General features: G+C 39.7%; 1 protein-coding gene across 1 annotated transcript in view; it reads right to left on the reverse strand.

The window, feature by feature from the left end:
• Window positions 1-12,458, reverse strand: part of LOC138750839 (receptor-type tyrosine-protein phosphatase H-like) — a 132,441-nt gene that overhangs the window by 33,309 nt on the left and 86,674 nt on the right. The window contains exon 15 of the mRNA XM_069912976.1: window positions 1,349-1,402. Coding sequence (XP_069769077.1) covers window positions 1,349-1,402 — 54 coding nt within the window. The remainder of the gene's footprint in view (window positions 1-1,348; window positions 1,403-12,458) is intronic.

Raw genomic sequence — 12,458 nt, forward strand, 5'->3', positions numbered from 1 at the left:
AATCACGTCAGCACCTCTACTTCCTCAGGAGTTTGCGGAGGTTTGGTAATGACGTCGAGAACACTGGCAGATGTGCGGTGAAAAGTGTGCTGACCGGCTCCATCAAGGTCTGGTACGGGGACACCAATACCCCCTGAGCACAAAGCCCTCCCCCACCATCGAGAACATGGAATCCTGCCGTCGGAGGGCAGCAGCAATTATCAAAGACCCAGATGCTCTGTTCTCGCTGCTGCCGTCAGGAAAGAGCTGTCGGGGCCACAAGACTCGCACCCCCAGGTTCAGGAACAGCTGCTCCCCCTCCACCACCAGACCCCTCAACCACAAACCAGGGACTCATTTAAAGACTCTGTCTTGTGCACTTTATTGCTTTTTTTTTTCCTCTCTATATTCTTTATTTGTTTACATGAACCAATGAGTGGTATTTCTGCCTCACCTGCAGGAAAAGAATCTCAGGGTTCGACGTGATACCGTGTATGTACTCTAACAATAAATCTCAAATCTGCCAATGAGGAAGTTGAGCATCCAGTTGTAAAGGAATGGACCGAGTCCCAAACCCTTTAGCTTGGTCTGACATTTTGCTGAGATGATGATGCTGAACGCTGAGCTGTAGTTAATGAACAACCTGACACAATACGTGAACCAGGTGTAAATCAGTCTAGATCCAATCTCTGAGGAACCAATTAAGCTTTCAATCACAGTTTCAGAGTCCTTTCTGTGGCACTCTCTGAACTCATGAGTGAGGGTTTACTGTCATGAGGCCCTCTCTGTTGGGCAAAAATAAAGCTTTGTCCTTTTAACAAACCATTGCTAAACCCCAACACAAGGGACAATAGGACTTTAGAGGAAATGCTAAAGATCCTCCCCTATCACAGTTGGCGCAACGTTGTTACAGCGACCAGTACCGGGGTTCTAATCCTGTGCTGTCTGTAAGGAGTTTGTATATTCTCCCTATGTCTCCAGGGGCTCCGGTTTCCTCCCACCATTCAAATTGTAACAGGGGTGTAGGTTAATTGAGTGGCGGGCTGAAAGGGCCTGTGCCCATGCTGTATGCTTAAATTTAATTTAAATTCTTTCTTCAGCCAGAAGCTTTCAAAGATTGGTTCAGGTGAGCAACAGAGACAGAATGTCGCTGGGTCAGTACTCTACCTACAGTACTCTCCTACTGAGGTGTGGAGTTTATCATTTGGATGAGAGTTCTCAATGTAGAGGATGCCATAGTCACTAGATCCAGAAGAAACAAGCCAATACAACTCCGAATGCCAGCGTCAATTCTCAGCTACTGTTTTCAGTGCTCGGGAAAAGGAGAAGTGAGGCAGAATCATTGAGATAATGGAAAATTTCCACTTACTTGAATGATGAAGGAAAGGAATGCATTGATGAAAGTCCAGGATCACGCTGCTTGCTGGAATTACAGATAAAAGCAGTGAATGGTAACTTGCAGAACTTAATAACATTGACTTGTTTTAAAGCATTTCACTGGAATATTATTGAACAGAAATTGATGTACATCCACATACTAAGTTGGGTTGCACAGAATGAAAAGGAAGGGTGGAGAATTTTTAAATAAGAAATTTCAGAAGTCTGGACACCAGTTAATTCTGGACACACGTGGATAAGAAAAAAATCAAGGGAACAGTCATCTGGATGAGCATTAAAAACTGTGACACTAGCTGAGGAGGCACATCTTTAATTTGGTTGAACACTGGGCAATAACACTTTTTCTTTCTGAACATTTCGGGGAGTATTTCATTGATTTTTGGGCTGCTGATCGCGAAAATCACCTTAAAAACTTCCTATCACGTGCAATTTTTTAAGACTATAACCTATTTTTGTGATTTCTTGTCAAATTTTGTCTACTTCAAGCCTACAAATCGTCATTGAAAATTAATTTTTCTGCATTCGCACTTAAACTTCTTCCCGGCTGATTTCGGTGGCCGTCAGAAACGAACGCGGTGAAAGGTTTCACCAGGACATTACAACCATGGAAAAGCGGTATCAGGGCGACTGGAATCCATCAATGTTGGCCGACCATTGTCGGACACTGACACGAGAGGCATCAGATGTTGAGTACAAACAAAAATCCACGGCAAAACATTAAATAAGTTGAACTAACGCCATGTGTCAGTGTCATAATGTGATTAAACGTGCTCAATTCAATACAAGTTAATTTAATGTTTCTCCAACTTCCGACGTAATACAGCAAATCTGAAATATCTTTGTGTTTAGCTTGAAGTTGTCTATCATAATCCCCAATTTTTTTTTAGGAAGCAAACCTTTTGAAAAGAATTGAAAAATAAAACACGCACACAAATGCTGGAGAAACTCAGCAGGCCAAACGGTGCCTTTATGTAGCAAAGGTGAAGATACATCACCGACATTTCGGGCTTAAGCCCTTCATCAAGGTGTGGGGGGCACATGAGAAAAGATTCCAGCATTCGTGTGTTTTTTCACTTAACCACGGTGTTTTTACCTTTTGAAAAGAATTGTTGTCCAGTGTTATGAAATTAGAAGGGATGACAGAGAGAGGCAGTGATGGCCCAGAGGAGACAAAGTGCAGATGATGGAATCTAGAACTTAAAAAAAAACTACTGGAGACACTCAGCAGGTCAAGTAGCTTTCTCGGAGGGAAACCGTCAGGACTGAAGCAGGGTTTCAACCTTTAACACCATTGTCCATTTCCCTCTACAGATGTGGCTTAACTCTCTGAATTTGTCCAGTAGTTTTTTTTTGCAGGACATGTTAAAAAACAATAAAACTTTTAACACTGAGGTATTTCTTACAGGGAGAATGGCTTTTGGTGCAATGGGTTACTGCTTCAAGATTGATATTCCATAGAATCACAATCTCAGCATTAATACCTTCTCCCTCTCTCTCCTGCTGCTACATCCACAGTTCTCAGGACTTCAAGATCAGGAACCGTTAGAATACTGATGAAAAATGTCACATTATTTTACTCTGATTCATGAGATACTCTCAGGGGAGCAACAGCGGGAATTAGATAGAGAGCAAAGCTCCCTCTCCACTACAAAATCTGGAGTACTATGTACAGTTCTGGTCTCCTTGCTTGAGGAAGAATGTACTGGCTATGGAGGTGGGCCAGAGGAAGTTCAGTTTCAATTTTTTTAAAAATTTTACAATAATACAAAAAAGTAGGTCATATTTATCTAAGTATAAAGAGGTAATATGAGAAAGGAACTGTATTAAGGAGAGTCTGTTACAGATAGTCCTCAACTTACAATTGCAATTGGGTCCAAAAGATTGGTCAGAACTCAGATTGGTTTTAAGTCGGAATTGCACGTCTTAACAAAGTATTAAAGCAAATTTTCAAAAAAAATTTCAACTAATGAAGAATTTCAGCATATTTACAGAATTTTTTTAAAAATTCCGGTCATATGTGTGGGTGGACATAACTTGAGTAGGTCGTAATTTGAGGACTACCTGTACATACAAAATAATCAAACAAACAAAAAAAAAATCAAGTAATCATTTAATCAGTTATAACATGTGGCTAATTGAAAAAAGATTTTTAAAAAGTAAATTGAAACTATACTACAAATTCTACCCCCTTCCCTTCCAAAGTTATTTGGTAAACTGAGCTGGAAGGATGAAGACATTGCGTTCCTAATTTGGATACATTTGAAGAGAAGCAAGGCAGTGTTCCTAAAACCCAGGTGCAGAGACCATGCGACCAACAGATTAAGGCTAAATACACAGTTTTGCTCAGGGTACCATTTTATGGAGAAAGCATAAGAGCAAAGAGCTCTCTGAATAAGAAATACTGTGCTAGATTGGTCTCATACATGGTTATAGACTATCTGCCGGATTTCTTCAAGTTAGTTTTAAAGGAATGAGGATATAGGGAATCTGTCTGATTTCCTCCTGTTCGTTATATAGGAATGAGAAGACCACTCTGTGACCAAAATGGGTGAAAGTCACTTTTGTTCAACTGACCCACAGAAAGGGTTCTAATTGGACAGTGACCAGAGCGAGAGTCACTCGAGTTTGGCTGACCCACAGAAAGGGCTCTGGAAGCTTTGTGAGCATCACTTGCTTTGTGTTCCCTACACCAAAGAAGAGAGGAGTTTTGGTTTGCTCTGGTCAAAAAAGCACATTTTGTTGGAAGCATCTCAACAAGGGTTTGTGAGTTATAAATATTCTAACAGCCCCCTCCCCTCCCCCCCCAAATCTAATATAGACAGTCCCTGGGTTGAAGTTGTCTGATTTATAAACAACTCTTAATTACGAATGGTGCCAATTTCCAGGTCAAGCATGGTTGAGTATAATTTAAATTCAAAAGCAGAGCCTTCCATCTCTCTTCCCCTCCCCCCCCTCTGCAGACCCCTACCCGCTCCAACACAGTCTCACCCACCCATTTGCTCCTATGTGATTCCCCACTGAATTGGATAACTTCTGAATCAGGTGTAAAAATTGGCTCCAATTTTCCATGTTGTATATCACCCAAATAAAACTCTTATCTGCTCATTTTGGTAGCAAGGACCTTGATGAGAGATGAAAACCTGTACTCCAAACTAGCACTGTTAAAACTCAAAGTGATAACATTTGCTGAAGGGTCTTGAAATTTCTCTCTTTTGCTTTTTAAAATATTTTTATTGATAAACAAAGGTGTTACTTGATTCACAAATGTCAATTTTCAACCTTGCTTAGAGGAAGGCATTTTTTAATTTTTTTTACTTTTTTTGTTCTTATTGTTTATTTTATTATTAGGAATGATTCTTTAATTATGGTGATATTTGTTATCTTATTTTTCTAATTTTGTTGCACATCGTATAATTGAATTTTAAATGATTTCCTCTTGGTTTTCTTCTGCCATTCCGAGAATACTGGCCACCTTCTAGTCACTTCCAAGGGTTCAATTCTCCTGTTTGTTTATTTTAAAATACAGTGAATACTAAACAAAATATGATCCATATATATTCCCTCCCCCAACCCCCTTGCCAAAGTAATCCTTTTTATATAGCATATTTAGTATATGATGGCAGGACATCCAGCATTGCTTGGGAAATAAGCACTGAGGCAGGTCTGGTGCTGCCATTTTGTTTCCCACTGCCTGTTCCTTACTTGTCTGGAAACATCTACAGTGAGACGAGACTGATGTTCCGCTGATGTCTCTTGCTTTCTCCTTTGTCTAACTCTGCGGGCTTGTGACGAACTTCAGCCAATGTTGCTTCACTTTTTTGGACCTGTATTGAACTGGGTTTGGCCACTTGTTTTTTTTTCTGACCGTACATTGACGCACAGCCCTGTAAATAATTGACATGTCTCTGATACAAGTTCAATTTTTTTTTGAACTTTTCGAACTTCATATGACCTTAAGGTTAAATTCAATGTGGTCATGACATTCAGCATCAAATGTTACCACAATTATCGTAGACATAATGCAAGTCAGTGCAAGCTGGTCAAAAAAAATACTGAATTGCCAATAAAGCTGATGTGATTTATTATTTTTACTTTATGACATTAATATTGTAGTCAAAGACTGGCTATAGAGTTTTCTTAGAGTTCAATCTTAAATTTGCTTATGTACAGAGCTGCACTATTATGTACTGTATCATTATATTTAAGATGCTTTAGTGTTGGGAAGTGTTTTATATGCATTGAAAGATAAAAAATCTAATATATATTTGTGCATGTATGTCTGTCTGTTGGTCTGTTTTCCATGCAAATCAATATGGAGCATTCTAGAAATGTCCAAGGAGGTTCGGTAGGGTTAACATTTGAAGCTGAATGTCATGACCACATTGTATTTATCCTTTAAGGTCATATGAAGTTCAAAAGTGTTTTTTTTTTAACCAGCTTGCACTGACTTGCATTACTGTTTATTATACAAGTGTTTACTAGCACTGTCTTGCATTACTGTCTACTATAATTGTTGTAACATTTGATGCTGAATGTCATGACCACATTAAATTTAACCTTTAAGGTCATATGAAGTTCGAAAAGTTAAAAAAAAAATTGAACTTATATCAGGGACACCTCAATTATTTACAGGGCTGTGTGTCAATGTACGTTCAGAAAAAAAAAACAAGTGGCCAAACCCAGTTCAATGCAGGTCCAAAAAAGTGAAGCAACATTGGCAGAAGTTTGTCACAAGCCCACAGAGTTAGACAAAGGAGAAAGCAAGAGACATCAGCGGAACATCAGTCTCGTCTTACTGTCGATGCTTCCAGACAGGCAAGGAGCAGGCAGCGGGAAACAGAACGGCAACACCAGACCTGCCTCAGTGCTTCGGCCTCTATATTTCCCAGGCAATGCTGGATATCCTGCCATCATATACTAAATATGCTAATATAGCAAGATAAACACTTGACCAACTGCCACTAAATAAGGACCTGTAAATACTTGGAAATTTAGGACCACTAAATACTTGTTCCGACTTTAATACAAATTTGAGTTAAAGACAGACCTAGGTAACGAAACTAGAATTTAACCCGGGGACTGCCTGTATTACAAAAAGAGCAAAGTTAAGATCAATATATTTAATCAGCAGTAAAATTATAAACATTCCAAAATGAGAAAAACTACCACAACTTTGACAAACCAATACAACTTCACATGGAAACCCACTGTAAAACTAAATCCCCCTCCCCATCCCATCCTAACAAAAACAACAACATCAACCATCCCATACATCTCTCTGTTGGCAGTGTTCCTAATTAGTGGAAAACTAAATCATACATCCTCAGAAAACTCGACACATTTTGACTGGAAAGAAAACAGCAAGGACAAAAAAAAATGTATACTAATGGGAATATTGCCAAAGTTGAAATTATGAACAAAGTTTATAGTATTTCAAAGTAATAACCTTAAAGGAAGTCCTAACTAATAAAGAATTGTTAGTTCTGTTACAGGTTATATTATATAGTATTTATAAATATGTTTTTAAAAGTGATAGATTGTGGGGGTTCAGGGTAGGTCACTTCACAAACAGAGCAATAATACACGTCTCATTTAAAATGCAAGAGCTTTGCTGAGGCCAGACATTCAGGCACCAGTGGCTCTACAAAAGACAATAGATCTGCTTTGGAAGGAACTTCAGAAGTAGGTGCAGATGGAACAAGTGCTGATAAAGATGTTTGAAGGGTTGGATTTGGAACCTTGGGAGGGATTCTGGTTTTTACAAGCAGAGAGAGAGGAAAGAAAACAGGATTCTTCTCTGAGAGAGAGAGAGAAGTCAGTTCTACAGTGGCTTTTGAGACAGCTGGATGCTTGTTGAAAACCCCGTTTTGAAGATGGGCTGTGAGATCTGACTTCAGCCTGTTGAAAGCCCTTGTGGTTTTTAACAAGAGGAAGTGGCTGGCTAAAATAAGGGAAACAAGAGGAACTCTGTGGTGACCTGGAAGAAAAGAGGTCATCATTTGTAAAATCCATGATGGGGCAAGGTTTTTTGGCAAGACACTGAAGTGGCTGATTGGAGGAAAGCAGTTTGTGCGTGTCCAACGAGCAACAAATAGCTTCTCAAACCAACAAGAACCTTCCTGAGCGGTAACCTTTAAGACCCAGAGCCTGGCGAAAATTCATAAATGTTCATTTCTGTGCACAGTATATGAATTGCCTGATACCAGTGAAATTGGAGAAGTGAGAAGTGAGAAGTGAATGTCTGGACTAATATAGCAAAGAACTTTCCTGACCATATACACATTACATACACATGCGCATAGAATTAGAAGGAGGTTAAGTTAAATAGTAATAAGTTAAAGTTTGATTCTGTTTTTATGTCTAAATAAAATTAAAAATGACTTTTGTTTAAGTAAACATTTGTCTTGATGAACTTGTATTGCTGCTGGGTTTTGGGGTCCTATGGGCTCATAACAGTTCTAAAAGCATTAAAAGGGAAATTAAACATTAGGGTTAGGGTTAATGAAACATTAACAATCTTATAGAAGGAACAGAAACAGGAACAGAACAGGACTCCCCAAAAATAGATGGTCAAAAAAAAGATATAACCTGATTCCAAAGAGAATCTTATTCAAACAAATTTAAAATGGTCAAACAAAAACTGAATACTAACTATCAGAAAGATTTACAGTGAATCACAAAATATCAGCGCTTCACTGAACAACTGAAGCAGAGGGGAATTCTTCCAGAGCAACCTTAGGGGAACTCAACCATTTCCTAGACTTGTCCGGCAAGGTGATGCGAAGTCAAGCAATAAAAGGTTTGAAACTGTCTTTTTAAAGTTGAGACATGACTTCTTTATATTGACTGCGTTCATTCATAACATCCGCAGGGCAGTCGTCAATAATCCAAATTTTCCACACATAATGCTGCAACGACCCACTAGTCCAGGATTCTCATAGGAGTTGATCTTTGATCTGTAAGCGATGTAGGCAGATAATAATTGAGCGAGGTTTACCACTATGAGCCGGTTTGGAAATCAGTGATCTTCGCACTCCTGGAAACTCGGTAAAGAATTCAGTAAGTTGGCTAGATTCAGTTTTTTCTTTTATTCCATTGATTCTTAAGTTATTTCTTCTGCTCCTAAGCTCCCAATCTGTTACTTTCTTCGGTGAAATGGCATTAGACCTATTTAATTCACTATTATTTTGTTGCAAGTCCTGAAGCAGAGCTTCCAGAAATCCAGCTGATTTTTCAACTTTCCCACTGCGAGTTTCAATAATGACCCGTACGTAGTTCATCCAATTTAATAATAACCTGGGTGACAGATGTTTTACTTTCTTTTCCATTGCATCTGGATTATTTAGTGTCATTCTTCAGTTCTCTGAGAAATTCCAGGACCATAGAGATCAATTCCACAGAGGTAGAGGCTTCTAATTCTTTAATCCCAGCCTTGGCAGCTCGTGCAGCTACAATAAACTTGTTTAAGAAGAATTCTAAGAAAAAAAAGGAGAAAATAACTTTGGAAGCAGGCTATGGGAGCTGGAAGAATTAGAAAGGTTTGGAGCAACTACTGAGGGCTGTTACCCCATGTGCTACCAGCAGGGAACCACCAGGTTGATTCCAAAGATATGGGGGGCGGGGGTTAAACCAATAAGGAGAGATTGAGTCGTCTGGGACGGTACTCGCTGGAATTTAGAAGAATGAGAGGGGATATTATAGAAACATAAAATTTTGAAAGGCATAGATAAGATAGAGGTAGGTAAGTTGTTTCCATTGGTGGGGGAGACTAGAACTAGGGGAAATAGGACAGAGATGAGGAGGAACTGCTTTTCCCAGAAGGTGGTGAATCTATAGAATTCACTGCCTATTGAAGCAGTGGAGGCGACCTCAGCAAATACATTTAAGAAAAGGTTGGATAGATTTTTTACAAAATAAAGGGAATTAAGGAATTAAGGAAAGGCAGGTAGGCAGAGATGAGCCGATCATCAGATCAGTCGTGATCTCATTAAATGGTGGAGCAGGCTTGATGGGCCGGATGGCCGACTCCTGTTCTTATTTCTTAAGTCAAGCTCCTTTATACTGTCGTGTCACATGCTCCCAATGCAGGAACAGCATCGATTAGAAAAGAGAACAAAAACATCCCGTATACTATGGGGCGAAGTGGTTGGCACAGCACTGTTACAGCACCAACAATCAGGACCTGAATTCAAATCACATGCTATCTGTAAGGAGTTTGTGCGTTCTCCCAGTGTCTGCGTGGGCTTTCCCCGGGGACTCTGGTTTTCTCCCACCATTCAATTGGGTGTAATTGGGCGACATGGGCTCGTGGGCCAAAATGGCCTGTTACCGTGCTGTATGTCTACATTTTTTAAAATTAAAAGTTTATACTAGAAAAAAAAGAGTGGATTAGTCATGGAATAAAGCCCCATCAACTGTCATCAAATAGTCCCAGGATAGTGTTACAAGCCCAAAGGACCCCAAAACCCAGCAGCAATAACATTCACCAAGACAAGTGGCTTTCAAAACAAAAGTTATTTTTAATTAACTTCAAACATGTAAATAGAATCAAACTTTAACTTAACTCTATTCTTATATTATACTCTATACTAACCCAAATTACCCCCTTCTAATTCTAAGCATATGTGTATGTATTGTGTGTGTAAATTCAAGAAAAGTTCTTTGGTTCACAGTTCAATCTCACTTCTCTTTCTTCCAAGTTCTCTGGTTGCAAGCAATCACCATACTGTGCACAGAATTTAACATGTATAAAGTTCACCAGGCTTGATGCTTGAAAGTTATATGTTTACTGCTCAGGAAAGTTCTTGAAGGGTTTGCAGGGAGAGATATCTGTTGCTCCAGGATTTCCACAACTGAGGTACCACCACTAGTCACCTCAGGGTCTCGTTGATGAAACTTGCCCCATCAGGGTCTTCTAGATGGTAGCCTCTTCCTTCAAGCTACCACAGAGTTCTATTCCTTCCTCTATTTCAAGAGAACCATCAGACAGATAGCACTTCCAGCCATCTACTGCTCTGGAACTTGCTTTCATCAGTTTCAAACAGCTTCTCCTGGATTATTACACTTTTCAGTTGTCAGTGCCCCACACACTGACCGACTGAGCTGTTAACTCTCTCTCTTTTCCAACTGAAACTCCAAAGAGAGCATGTGACTCACGTCTTGCAAAAACCCCACCTTCTACAGCAAACAACAGGAGTTCTTTCCTTTTTTCTTTAACTTTGATTACTGTAAGGCAGGCAAAGAGTTGCCACTTTGTCCAGCGCCTGTTGCAGAAACGAGGCCCCAGCGAACCCTGAATTACAAGGCCATTTCTCTAACCACTGAGCTATTGGAGCTAACTGAGATATATGTTATTTTTAGATGATTATAGCACCCCCAATGAAAGAACGGATAATAAATGTTTAAGAGAAAGGTGCGGATGTAAAAGAATCAACAAGTCCATTCTCATGATCTGAAAGTTTAACTAAAAACTAGTTTAACTGAAATCTTCATTTGGATTATAATTAAATTGCTTTAAGTGAGAATGAAATGGAGAAATTGTTTAATTTAATTGTTATTTTAATTTTTAATGTTGCACCCTGAGTCATAAATCAGTGAGAAATCCAATGGCAATGGTGAATATTAAATATGCAATCCCACCTCTCTCAATTCCCCTGACAGATCCTTACTCAATTACACTTCAGTTTCTTCACCTCCAAACCAATTGCCAAGATGGATCTCTCTGCAGCTCAGAATTCTGAATCAGGGTTACGCATTTATACCATAAGGTCTGCAATTCAAGTCCATTCATTAAGGATTCTGTGTTAATACTTGTAAAAAAATGTAGCAGTTTATTTTTAAGAATAGGTTGCGATATTTCAAACTAAAATATCAAGCTAAAGATACTCCTTGCTGTTGATGCAACACTGTGGCCATTACTTTCACTTACCGGGTGAATCTGCATTGGCACTGTCCTTGGGGTCCTCGATGCAATCTTCCAAGTAGATGCCGTCTTTCAGGCAACTGTCCCCCTCTTTATTCAAAGCCAACATTTTGGTGGACTGGCCTATGCTCCCATCCCTGGAGCAAGAGCAGGGGGCCCCCATGATACCGCAGGGGTGGGCGCTGGTCCTGATGGCCAGGTAGGTGTCCAGCCATGTGCAGAGCATCTGATAAGCCCCTTTGCTGGGGTTTCAGTTACCCTTTGTCCTTCGTTCTGCCACCTCTTCCCCTTTGCCCGGATGCCAGCCCCCATTTGAAACCTGCTTCATCTACATAAGTTTGTATTCATTCGTAATATGTGCGAGGTTGCATTTGCAATGACTTATTGATTTGAGGTTATCTCACTCCTCTGAATTTAGCTTCCTGTAGCATATGGTCTCCAACTTGCCCCTTTCATTCTCGCTTTTAAACTACTAAATGTTTTAATATATTTTTAGTGTATTTCAGTGTATTTTTTTTAAATTTAGGGCCTCTTTCATTCTCGCTTTTAAACTACTAAATGTTTTAATATATTTTTAGTGTATTTCAGTGTATTTTTTTTTAATTTAGGGCCCCGAACTAGCTTAATCTGGCCCTGCTCCACAGCATCCCACGAAACACTCCCTAGGCATGGAGAGCAAGAACCTGATACAAGGTTTAAGCACATTCCACCACACTGGCCAAAGGCAGATCATGAGGAAGAAAATTCTGCTGCTCCATGAGCAGGATATAATTAAGAGGAACTTTCCTTCATTAACTATGAACTTCATGTACTGCAATTAGATTTGATTTATGGTTCAATGGCCTCTTCTAAAAAAAACCGAAGGTAAATTGCTTCAAACTCTTCCCACTGGAATAACCTGTTGAGTAAAGACACAAAAGTAACCTGAATGGGGAGGTGTTAAGGTGTGGAAAGGGAATTCCAAATGTAAAAGTGCAAGGTATTACACTGCTCAGTGGGGTAACACATGGTTCGGACATCTCTCATGTTCCCCCCAGACCTTGATGAGGGGCTCGAGCCCGAAATGTCAGTGACGTATCTTTATCGTTGCTACATAAAGGCACTCTTTGACCTGCTGAGTTTCTCCAGCGTTTGTGTGTTTTTACTTCAACCACGGTGT

Source organism: Narcine bancroftii, unplaced genomic scaffold, assembly GCF_036971445.1.
Source record: "Narcine bancroftii isolate sNarBan1 unplaced genomic scaffold, sNarBan1.hap1 Scaffold_282, whole genome shotgun sequence".
NCBI lineage: Eukaryota > Metazoa > Chordata > Chondrichthyes > Torpediniformes > Narcinidae > Narcine > Narcine bancroftii.